General features: G+C 57.2%; 4 protein-coding genes across 4 annotated transcripts; all 4 read left to right on the forward strand.

Moving 5' to 3' along the window:
* Window positions 1–922: 922 nt before the first annotated feature.
* LMJF_34_2980 (conserved hypothetical protein) lies at window positions 923–1,954 on the forward strand (the record flags this gene model as incomplete). The annotated part of the gene is made up of 1 exon (XM_001686350.1): window positions 923–1,954. One exon carries the CDS (start codon window positions 923–925, stop codon window positions 1,952–1,954), a length of 1,032 nt encoding a protein of 343 aa, XP_001686402.1.
* Window positions 1,955–3,798: 1,844 nt separating this feature from the next.
* LMJF_34_2990 (hypothetical protein) lies at window positions 3,799–5,058 on the forward strand (the record flags this gene model as incomplete). Its single annotated transcript, XM_001686351.1, has 1 exon — window positions 3,799–5,058. One exon carries the CDS (start codon window positions 3,799–3,801, stop codon window positions 5,056–5,058), a length of 1,260 nt encoding a protein of 419 aa, XP_001686403.1.
* A 2,076-nt stretch (window positions 5,059–7,134) lies between these two features.
* Window positions 7,135–9,018, forward strand: LMJF_34_3000 (conserved hypothetical protein; the record flags this gene model as incomplete). The annotated part of the gene is made up of 1 exon (XM_001686352.1): window positions 7,135–9,018. One exon carries the CDS (start codon window positions 7,135–7,137, stop codon window positions 9,016–9,018), a length of 1,884 nt encoding a protein of 627 aa, XP_001686404.1.
* A 1,098-nt stretch (window positions 9,019–10,116) lies between these two features.
* Window positions 10,117–10,866, forward strand: LMJF_34_3010 (conserved hypothetical protein; the record flags this gene model as incomplete). The annotated part of the gene is made up of 1 exon (XM_001686353.1): window positions 10,117–10,866. One exon carries the CDS (start codon window positions 10,117–10,119, stop codon window positions 10,864–10,866), a length of 750 nt encoding a protein of 249 aa, XP_001686405.1.
* Window positions 10,867–12,083: the final 1,217 nt, after the last annotated feature.

Genomic DNA, 12,083 nt, shown 5'->3' on the forward strand with positions numbered 1-12,083 from the left:
TTCTTTCTTCTCGTAGTTGAGCGATGCTTGTTGCTTCCCTCGTCCACGAGCGCATCTTACACCCTCTTCGTGGGGTTGCCGCGGTGGTTTACTTGGTCGCTGTTTGACATGGGGCGCTGAAGGGCGGAAGGGCGTGAGATATGCTGCATTGCGCGTTAGAAGGACTGCTTTCAGCTGTTGCTTATTATTATTGAGAGCAGGCACACCTGTGATGAGCAACGACGCCTCGTTGAGTTTTGCCGCGCACCCATGACGCAGGCAGGCGGCATAGATGCACGAAAGCTTCATCTCTTGGCACTGTGAAGTCGTGAGGTAGAGCAGATACATTAGATTTCTCGCGTGTGTTTTTTCTTCTTTACGTCGTGTCGATGCAGATCTCCCTCGCTCTCGGAGGGCAGTTGCTCACCGACCCACCTATGAATGAATTCCATATCAAATTAGCGTTATGCTGCCTAGACGAACGTCTCCCACGACGCAATGGTGGTGGTAGTGGTAGTGACTCTGGCCGCCAAGGCATGCACTCCATCTTCTCTCTCTCTCTCTCAACACTTGGGGCATGCTTTGCCCCGCCCCTCTGAAAGAGAGCGAAGGTTGCCGATGGGTGCTGCAAGATCGAAGGATAGCCTCGTTCTTCCAGCGACGGATTCGAAGGACCGCGCTGGACACGTTTGCTGCGCTTCATGAAAGCCCTAGAACCTCGGTATCACGTGCTGCTGCTCTTTTTCCTGCTATCCTCGCGTCAACCCATCACCGTCCACGCTGCATTGGACTCCGAAAAGATGTTAAAAAGGTCGATGCGCATTTGAGCGAGGCGCAGCCATTGAGCACGTCAACACAGACAGACACACGCACGCGCGCACCCGATAGAAAGAAGGCACGTCTTTACGTCTCTGTCTCTCTCTCTCTCTTTCCAGAGGTCAGCATGGCCACTTCTACCTTAGACCCTCGCATGGCTTTCCGTGCCCAGCAGCAAGATCCTGGTGCGCCACAGCCGCGACAGCTTATCCTACGCTACTTTTACGAGAGCAGTACAGTGGAGCTGATGGAGGTGCCGAGCGGTCGACTGTACTTGAAGCGCACTGCCGTCGGCATACCTGCCTCTGCCTTCACGGTTGGCTCGACGGTGATGCTGTTCGGCAAGGCGACAACCATCACAGCGTTCGCGGACGAGGTGACGCGGCAACTGTGCGCCCAGTGCAGCGAGTCGACGACGGTGCTGATTGCCGAGGAGGCGTTCCCGTTTCTCGGCCGCTACCTGGCGATGCTGACGGAGGAGTGCTGCTTCGCAATCACGGATGTGGAGATGGTCTGGGTGCAGGCAGAGACGGTTTCTGCTTTTGATTTGCCAGAGAAGCTATCGAACACGCGCATGGTCGTGGTTTTGTGCACTCGGAAGAAGGCGGTGGAGAAGGGCTTCGCCTTTGTGGAACGAACCACTGGCACCTGCGCCGCCAAAGACGCGGAACAAGCCGCGTTGTGGGGCCAGCTGGGCCAGCTTGCGAAAGCCAAGCCCTTGGCTATACTCAACGAGGCAAACACCTCGGTTGTGGTGCTGAAGCCTCACCTGGTTAGCGCTGGACGGGGCGGAAGTGCTATCCAGCAACTGCTAGACGTCGGACTGGAGCCGACCGCACTCACAACAGTGACCATGACCAGCGCGGCTGCTCGGGAGTTCATGGAGCCGTATTGCGGCGTACTGCCCAACCTGGAGGGCACGGTCAGCAGCTTTGTGGGCACGAACTGGGTACTGCAGCTCGCCTCACTGCACGAGGCGGTGAATGCAGTGGACACTGTGCGGAACATCTGCGGCCCCTACGACACGGTCGTCGCCAAGAAGCTCTACCCCAAGTCGATTCGCGCGTGCTACGGGGACAGCGAGACCGACAACGCGGTGCACTGCTGCGATCTACCCGGTGACGGGCCCATCTACACGAAATTTTTCTTCCAAGGGTGACATGCGAAGCGAGGCGGCCGTGCACGGCCGCCTTTCGTGTGCACACGTGTGTCCCCCAGTGATTTGTGGTGTCCCTGTCGCGCGCTCGCTCTCTGTTCCTGTGCTGCCTTGGCTCTTCTTCTGTGCGTTTGTGTGTGTGTGTGTGTGCTCTATAGCGAGACAAACGAAGAGCGGGCAGGACAGCGGCTCATGGCGCTTCGTTTTTCTTGCTGTTTCGCCTTCCCCCGTCCCTCTTTTCGATGTAAACAACCTCTTGGAGCGCGAGCAGGGCAGAAGGGGAAGGGATTCCCGGGGGTTGAGTCTAACGGGGGCCAAGAAAAAGGCGAAAGGAGATCTAACAATCCTGCGTGCACCTCCTGTTGTGGATGGGCGTTCCTTTTCATTGGATTCCTACTCGGTTGTCTCATGCGTCTCACGTGTTTCGTCCTCTTGTGTGCCTCCGTCTGAATCCGCACACGATGAAGCCCATAGCTTCTTGGTTTTGCTTTATCCCTTTTCGTCTCCGTGCCACCGATGTACGCGTTGCGGGCCCCGCAGGAATTCAAGAACGCTGCACATGAGTAAAAAACGAGAGAAAACGTGGAAGCGAATCCACAAGAGTCAGCTCTCTCTCTCTACATCGGAAGCAGTGCCCTCTGAAGGCATGACCCCCCCCCCCGACAGAAAGGAAACGGGCGTGAACAAAAAGGCCGTGGCAGGCAGCCACCACGTCTCGCACCCTCACACCCACCCCTTCTTGAACTTTGTGCGTGTGTGTCTGCGTGACATGGTGGCACTTGTTCTCCCCGCGGCAGGAGGATAAAGGCCGCTTGCTTTCCCCGCCTCTTCCGGCGGCCACGTAGCTTTTTTGTGGAGTTGCCCGGGTTTTCCCGTTCTTCCACCGCCCTGCTTTGTAAAACACGCGTGTGTGTCTGCGTCTCTGAAAAGCACTTGCTCGGTTGCTTTCCGTCAACTCTTGTGCCTCATAGGAACTAGCCTGCAGCTGAAGCATCTCTCACCTCCCCCTTCTATCCACGTGCGATCATCACGCTTCTGCTTTCCTCGTCACACCCGTAGACACTCCGGGGCATTTTTTTTTCCGTCGCACTCACTGAAGCGCAAAAACAAGGGAACACCGAGAGGTCTATAGATAGTGCGCGGTCTCACCGGTGGAGGAGTTTGTCTGTGAGTCGATCACCTGGGACACCGGTTTTACCCCCGCAGGAAAGAAGGGCAATAACCATCGTGTCGGGTTGCAACGCGGCTTTCTTTTTTTTTTTTACGCGATTTTCGGTCTCGTTTTGTTTGTTCCGCGCACATTGCACTCTTTTTTCTCTGTTGGCATTTCGGCTGTTTGTTTGGTGCCCGCTTCTGCGAGCCGCTGCCTTTCCCGCCCACCCCCTCCTTCTGCCCCTTGTCTACGTCTCCGGTTGTTCACATTCGTGGCGTCTGCTCTTCCCTGCTTGACTCAGCATCTTTCTGTCATGCGTTTGTGGTCTGCTGGCGCTCTGCCGCTTTTTTCGCAGCGTTCTCTTTACTTTTGTATATCGCGTTCTCGAGCTCCGTCTCGCTCCCTACGGCACGGTTGCCAAGGGACCTGCGCGTGTCTACTGGGCCCATAGTCCTCGTGAACACGGTGACTCTGACAAGTCGCCTACTCAAGCAAGCACACGTATTTTTGACCGTCATTCACGCCTTTCGTCTACTTTTTTTTCCTTTTTTGGTGTTTAGGTTGGGTTGATGAAAGTTTCTGCGTGATTCTTCTCTCTCTCTCTCTCTCTCGGAGACTCGCTTCCAAGCACGCGCCAACCAGTAGGTGGCAGAGATCCTAGCGGAAGTAGTGTCACCCCCCCCCCTGTACAGCGATGGCCACGAGCCAACGCATACCAGCGGAGTTCAGCTTGCTTCGCTACAGCACCGGCGACGCACTCCACTTTGTCTTTGAGAATGGTGTCTGCCGTAGAGGGAACGAGGAGGGTGCGTCTCTGCTACCGGGACTTTCAAAGGTTGTGGAACTGCAGGAAAAGCAGGCCGTCCGCGACAAGGTGCACACATGTGGCATCACCGACGACCCTCTCAATCTCGAGAATCTCACGCGTATCGGCACGCATGAAGAGTGGTGTGCGCACTCCCAGACTGCGTGCGCGCTGGCCAAGAACGCAGTGGCGCAATGCTTGCAGCGCCGCTCGGAGGTGCGGGTGCGCCGCTATGGCGAGGCGGTGATGCGACTCTCTGAGGCCTCCCCCACGCTGCGGGACAGGGAAGAACAGGCCCCCGCGACTGCTGCAGACATTCCGTATGTGACCACAGCCCTTTCCACCCCGTCCTGCGCGTCGTCGGCGCAGGACCACACCCAATTGTCAGTCAAGGCGGACAAGTTAGCAGAGGCGGAGGCGAGCCTCACTACAGATGACGAGACGAGCGACGTAGCGGAGGAGGAAGAAGAGGAAGAGGAGCTCGAGACGTACCTTCTTCAGCATCCCGCCTTCGGTGCCGACATGGCTGCAGCGTGGCTGCGGCGCCGCTACCTGCGCTGCTGCAACGTCATTAACGTCCGACCCAGCGCCGCTGTTCGCCACCGATTCTCGCGAGGCGTGCAAGCTACCCTGAGCAGCACCCTCGGCTCCTTCGCGGCGCAAAAGCCGGTGTCTCCGCTGTCGCCCATTGCTGACACACCCACGTCGTTTCTCTGCAGCCCAGGCGGGCGCACCTGGATGTCCTTTCCAGGGACGATGGTGCTTCTGCGCGAACTGCGCACCGTTCCGTTTGAGGTGAACGCAGACTTCAGTGGATGTGCGGAGATTGGGCATCAGCAGCGCCATTTCATCGCGCTGCTTGGCGTTCTTGAGGGATGCCGGAACACCGTTGTCTCACTCAACTTGGCCAAAACCTGCCTCAACGATGACGAGGTTCGGGTGCTGTGTCTTTTCTGCCGCGCCTACCTGCGCCGACTGCAGGTGCTGGACTTGAGTGGCAACAAAACCGTCACGGACAAGGTGGCTGTGTGGATCAAGCAACTGGCAGCCTCATCGCCGCTGCTGTTCCGCCTGGCTGTGCGGGGGACCTCGCTGAGCCGCTCCACTATGCGATCGGTGGCGGGCATTTTATGCCGCAAGGCACTGTGAATCGACTCCGCAGCTCAGCTCAGCTCAGCTCGCCGACTCTCTAAATGGGGATCCAGCACTGCGCGATACGTTTACGTGTCATGTGCTCTGTCTATGGGTCTTTCCCCTGCCCTTGTGTCTCCTCTTTCTTACCGGAGACACATACACACACACACACACACACACGTCTCCAAGAGTCTTCCCTGTCTTTCATCTCTCCCCCTCGCGCAGTCAACGTGATAGATGATTGAGCTTCTACGCCTTTCTTTGATATGGCACCGGAGAGAGCCGGATGCGTCATCCACGCATCCGTAGACTGGAAAGCTTCTTTCTGTTACCCCCCCTCTTGCTGTCTTCATCTCAGGTGTGTCTGCGACCATGTTTCTAGTTTTGCCTCTGGGAAGACATGTGCCTTGTCGAAATCACAGCGCCCTTCATTGGTAAACATCTTGCTCCAGTCAGGCAGCCAGAACCCCTCGCCCCTGCGTCTTCCTTTTTGTTTCCATCTCCGCGGGTGGTAAAGCGAGAAGTTAGAGGTCGGTTGCACGCTTCTGGGCCTTGCGCGGACTGGGCAAGTGGCCGCCGTCGAGAACACCCGCGTCATGCCGTCTCCTGAGGGTCCAGGGGGCAGGGCCACGATGTGTACGCTCTCATGATCCAACAACCCACCAACCCCCTCCTTGCCTGCATGACTTCTTGGGTCTATCCTCTCCTCTGCCCGCGCAGCATGGCAGCTGCAATGCACACACACACACACACACACACACACACGCCCCTCACGCTCCGTGCACTCTCTCCTCCCCTCTCTTTCTGCAGACGACACGCCAGCTCGACGGAACGAGTGTTTTAGGCTCATCGCTTCACCAGTCACCACCACCCCGACAGAGACCACCGCTGTCAAGCATGCTGGGCGCACCGAGTCCGGCAGCAGGCGAATTCAGACGCCCTCTTGCACTGCTTGAGAGGTGAAGGGCGGACTAAGCAGCAGAGGCACTAACGGACCGGAGAAAATCCTGGCAGCCCTCTCCGCGCCGAGGAGCAGCACCAGCCGTGAGAACCTTCAAAGAGCTCTGAAGACAGGGCTGCCCAGCGGGTGACCCGGGAGAGGGACAAGACAATGAGATACTCACAGGGGTGGAAGCTTGCCACGCGGGAGGACGACACGCCACGGAGCTGCCTGTTCCTCTGCTAGACTGCATGCCAATGCAGCTGTGTTGCACCTGCAGACGACCGGCAGTTTCTCGGTTTCGATGTCTTGATCATGTGCATACGATGCTCTAGACGAGCGTGCACCCAGCCGGCACACTGTCGCAAGGACCCTTCGGGTGTAGACGTGGAAAGAGTAATCCTTCGTTATCAAATTTAGATGACTCCCTCACAATCCCACGCAGCTGTGTCAGACCTCGGCACTCGAGCACGGTCGCGCGGAGGAGCTGACTGCGTAGGTTCGAGTCCGCACTACCACAAAGGAGAGGCACGAGTCGAGCAGGCAGCGGATTAGCAGACGGGTATGCGAGTACGCCGGAGAGAGTGCGTTAGCGGGTCGCTCGGCAACGTGCGACCATCGGCAGGGAGCGCACGTGCGTTTTTCTCTACCGCAGCACCAGCACGGCGAGGGGTGGAGAGACGAGCAGGAGCAAATGCCGCACCACGCGACCTCTGGTGTGGGGCTTCTTTGCGACGGGGAAGGCGTGCATGCACATGTGCCCAAGAAGACACGTGCGGTGGTGGTCCGATGGGTTACCTTTGTGGTTGCTGTATATATATATATACATATATGCATATATATATATATATATATATGTATATACATGTTGTTGGATGGCCTTCGGAGGAAAGCGTTGCGTCTTGCTGACGCCACCTTGGCGACTCAAAGTCGCAGGTGATGAGTGCGCACTGAATCCCCCACCGGGAAGCTTAACGGCGTCTTCGCGCGTCGACGGCGCGGGGAGTGAGCTACATTCTATCGGTGTTCGCACCCCACGCCTTTAGCTCACTTGCTCACTTTCTATTCTCTCTCTCTCTCGCTTCTCGCTGTGCTGCGCTGACACGCGCAGGCTTGTCACACGTGACCACTGTTTTTCTTTTTGGTTCACAATGCGATCAGGCACCGGTACACCTTACGCACTCACACAAGGCACTCCAGGTGTATCCATGTATCAAAATGTGTCGCGGAGCGTATCGCCGTCAGTCCAATCGCGCCGGGCTCCCGTGGTAGACCTGGAGACAATCGAGGAGCTGCAAGATGCGTGGAGCAGACGGTATGAGACACTGCGCGACCCGCCACCGCCGCCGCTTCTCAACTCCCCTCGCTCCCTTCGCACCTGCGAATTAGCAAATGTGAGCCCGCAATCCACGTTGCAGAAGCTGTCGCTGAAACAGCATCTGTTTTGTGTCCTTGGCAACCCACACGCGCTCAGCTCGCTACCCGACTCGACAACCGCAGAGTACCAGGTGCTGATGCAGTCCGCCTTGCGCAGCTTTAGCGAGGCTGCCGTGGGACTCGGCACATCACAAGAGAAGCTTGCCGCGTTCATCGCCTTCACGAATCAAGAAAAGCTTCGCGTTCCTCAACTGGCGTTGCTACGAGAGCTGCGACGTCAGTTGGTGGCTGAAGAAGCGATCGCCGAGCGAGGGCGTCATCACCAGCAGCCAGACTACGGAGTCTCGAAGCGGAGTAGCAACGCCTCGGCAGCTTACCAGGATTCCGGTGACCAAAATGCACACCTTAGTGACCTGAGGAAGGTGAACGTGCTTTGTTCGTCTAAAACGGAAAAGAGTCTGCAATGCAGTAAGACGCTCTCCCTGAATCATCAGCGGGGAGACAGCACCACGGGTGCGCACAAAACTCGGTTCCAGTCACCACGTTTCTCTTCTTTGAAATCGGTGCCTTTTGCCCAAGCAGGGGCAGCCAACGACGAATATGATGAGGACATCCGCGGCTTCGGAGCGCGGGACTTTGCTCCGACGCCTACTCCGTCTGGGAAGCTCCCCTACAAGCCCCGCGACGTCTGCTTGCTTAACAGCAGCTACTTCGCGAACCGCAGCATCCGTAGTGACGGGAGTAACCCGTGCGGCGCACCGCTTCCTACTTCGTCCCCTGGCACCCCGTCTCCATCGTGGAGAGGCGCCATGACCGCGACGGCGTTTGCGAAGCTGCCGGCTCCCTCACAGCAGCCGCTGTTAGCTGTAGACTCCAGTCTCGGCACTGTCATCGACGTGGACAGTGAATTCTCACTGGTTCGTGAAGCAGAAGATACCGCTGAGTCGCGCTTTGCTCCGAAGCAGGACCTCAGCATCGTTTCCATGAACAGCAGTCAGCTCGAGCTGCTGAACATTGCCGAGTTAGCGGCCTCATCGAGTGAGGCGGCCCTTGCTCAACCACCGGCTGCGGCAGTGCTGACGGGGATCCGGGAAAAGGTGGCAGATGGGTCTCTATCAAAGCACACCGTGACACTTTTTCATGAATCCAACGAGAAGCGAAGCCGTGGGGTTGCGGCATCGACTGCAGCGGAGGTGGCGGTGGCTTCCGTAACGGCGTCTATCGCAGAGCGGAAGCCGGCGCCTTCCAGTCAGCCTTCGACGCAGCGAGGGCTGTGTGGATACACAAACCCTGGAAACTTCGCGTCCTTGTTGGTCCCTAACGTGCTCGCTCGGCCTGTGTCGCCGCCGGCAGAGAGGACGGTAGCGCCATTTTCTTTGCGTGTCGCCCCAGCGTCGACCTCCCCTTCCGACAAAGAGAAGGCTGTGACGTTGGAACAGCAGGAAGGGATGGCCTCGACAACGGCAGTAACGATCGGTTCTACTGACTCTGCGGGGCCAGCAGCTGCTTCTGTAGCATCGCGGCTACCTTCGCCGCCTTTAATCACGCAAGCAGAGGAGAACGACGGATTTGTGTACTACTGTGCCAACCCCTCACACAGTGTCATTGATTCCTACGCAGGTAGACGTAAGCTGCTCGCCGTCACGGTGAAACTGTAGGTGGCGAGGGGGAGGGGAAGGGGCTGCAGAAGGGAAAGTAATAGATGGATGGAGGGGGAGGGGCATCTGCGCGTGTGACTGTAGACGAATCAGCCACCACGCCGCAAGTCCGCATGCAGGGTTTGTGGTATTCTATCTCGGTGTCAATGGCGAGATATGTCGGGATGAGCTCGCAGAAGAGTGTGGGGACCCGGCCTGGGTCGCCGGAGACGAGGAGAGCAATGTGCACTAGCAGGGACAGCACCCCTCGAACACGTCTTTGAGATTCATTAGTTTCGCTGCAAGTTCAGCGCCTCTCGTGTGCGCGTTGCCTCCGCTCCTCTATCACTATGTCTGTCTGCCGCCGTCTCTCTCTCTCTCTCCATCCGCGGGTCTCGTGTGTCGGCTAAGACCGTAGACGAAATCGCTTTTTGTTGTTGTTGCGTTCGCATGCTAGACAGTTAGAGTGGTGACAGGTGCGGCCCATCCTCGGGTGCACTACAGACCCGCCGACCTACCCACGGCGGAGCGCAGCTCCAGAGGCGTTTCCGCATCCTTGACGAATGACTGAAAGGCTGTAAAAGGATGGTGCGCAGAGACACGTGAACACCCGTCGCGGACACTATGCTGCACAAACTATCGGGAGATCCATGCGAATTCAAAGGCTGTCAACGCATACAGGCAAGCATCAAGTGTGCCCTCGCACTGGATATTAGGGACCGCAGAGACGTAAAAGGTGGTAGTGCTTTTCCATTGCGATTGATGCTAGCGCCCTTTCTTCTCTACTCCTCCATACCCTCTTTGCGCGTCCGCAAGTCTTCCTGCTGGAGGAACCATCGCTCACCTATTACGTATCCCCCGTTCTTGCCGGCTGCATCGGCTTCCCTTTGAAAAAAAAAAGTTGTGACGAGCGCGCGCGCTCCCTCTCGCACACACGGTCTCTTGCGCAGTGGGAGTTGCATCCATCACACGCACCGCTAGGCACACGCACACAGATACCCCCTTCCATTGCGGATAGAGTTCGTGAGCCGCAACTGCATCGCACAACGCGCGGTACTACCGTGCACCTCTCGACGTGATTCCCTCTTCCAGCTTTGTTCGATTCTCCCAAAGCCTACCATGAGCATCAACCCCGCGATTGGTGACAAGGACATCCTTCAGCGGCGCACGTCCGCGAATCCAAAGTACGATTGTGTGCAGGCAGTGGTGGAGTCAGGCATGACCGCTCCACTCGCGGAGTATATGCGCAACATCAAGATTAAGACAAAGAGGCAGCCTGGCGAGCTATTTCAGCGGCTGCGCATCGATGTCGTCGCCGCCTTCCTCAGCCGTCAGGAACCCAAGTCGGTCCTAGAAGATGGTGGTTTTGCACGACCCATGGACGAGTACGGCGGTCCCGAGAACGCGGTCGACAAGGCTGCCACTAGCTACCTGCTGATCGACTGCCGGGAAGCGGAGCACTACGAGGCCTGCCATATCAAGAGGGCGTTGCACTACCCAAAGATCAAGGTGCATCACTCGACCAATCCGTTTTTGCCAGAGATGTACGCCTACAAGAACAAGGAGAACAAGTATATCGTCCTTTACGACTTGGAGGAAGAAGCCGTTGTGAACCTGGCCAACACGATGTATCAGAAGGGAGTCGACAATGTTGCCATCATTGCCGGTGGTCTGCGCGAGTTTGCGCAGGATTATGCCAATTTTCTGACGGCGAAGCCCCCTGTGCCGATCGTCCCCAGAGACTGGCGCATGAAGCGGCGGGCTGACGAAGCCACGCAGGCGCGCAGCGAGGCTCGCACTTCCATGTCGCACAGGCCGAAAGGCTTGTCTAGCAGCCTTGCCCGCAGTAGCCGAAAAGGGACGTTCTGAGGTAGCCAAGTAGAGCGGCATCAGGCAAGGTGACTCATCTGGTGCCGCGCAGTGTGCTTGTTTTGTGCGCATGGGGCACACCGCTATCCACGCCTCTTGTGTGTCAAGACACGGCCTCCTCTGTCGCCTCCCGTGTTTAACAGCAATTTCGAGATGCACAGGCGTCCGTTTGCGTTTGAAATCAAACGTTAGAAAGATGGAGGCGGGGGGGGGGAGGTGCGTAAAGCGTGGGTGAGCAAACACGGAGAGAATGGCGGTGGTGTACTGTTGGAGACGAACACCGATGTCTCTTCGCACTCTCGCTCTTCTCTCTTGCTGCCGCTGTCGTGCACGTACCCGCTCTCTCGTCGTTGTTCTCTTCCTTGGCTTTGATATACTGTTCCATCCCTCTTTTTGACGCTTGCTCACGAGCCGCTGACGCGAGAAACCAAATGAAGGGCCGGAATGACTGCGGTAGGCCGTCCAAGAACGGAGGAAGCCGTAGCGGTGATGTGGGCGTGGTGTCGTTGCCGTCTGCGTCGCGCGTGCCTTTTCTTTCGTGTTGCATGTGGCGGGAGCCGACACTGCGGTGCACCTTTTCAGGTCCACGCGGCTGCTCCATTGTGCTACAGCGCCATGCCCTTTACGCATACCTTCTCTCCTCTTTGACGCCTTCCCATGCCCCTCTGCTTCAACGGACATGTTCTGTCCTTTCTGCCGTGCGCTGCCCGCACATATCCGGTGATTTGTTTTTTTTTTTCCGTCATGCCACCTCGGCTGCATCCTCGTCGCCACAGTTTTTCCCTCCGCTACCAAAGCAGTAGCTCATTGCACGCGGTGCGGCTTCCCGCATACACCTTACTTTCCCTCACTTCCCTCTCTTACACACACACACACACACACACACACACACACCTCCTACACATACAGACGGGCCCACGTACCACATACATCTACACGAATTCATAGCCCTGTCTCTCTGCTCTGCTCTACCACCATTGTGGCTGGTCTTGCTTCCTGTTTATTTGTCTCTCTCGCTCGCTCTCCCTCTGTATCTGTTTCTGTTTCAGTAGCTTCTGTTACTGTCTCGGACCGCCATCGTCCTCTGCCCATTTCTCTCCTCTGACTGTGTTGTCTTTTCTTTGCTTGGCGGCACTGTTTTCTTTGTTGCTTCGTTTGTTTTCAGTGTTGTGAGTGGGTGTTGGTCGTCTTGTCGTTTTCTGCGAGCTGTACGTCGA

This window comes from Leishmania major, chromosome 34 (assembly GCF_000002725.2).
Source record: "Leishmania major strain Friedlin complete genome, chromosome 34".
Classification (NCBI taxonomy): domain Eukaryota; phylum Euglenozoa; class Kinetoplastea; order Trypanosomatida; family Trypanosomatidae; genus Leishmania; species Leishmania major.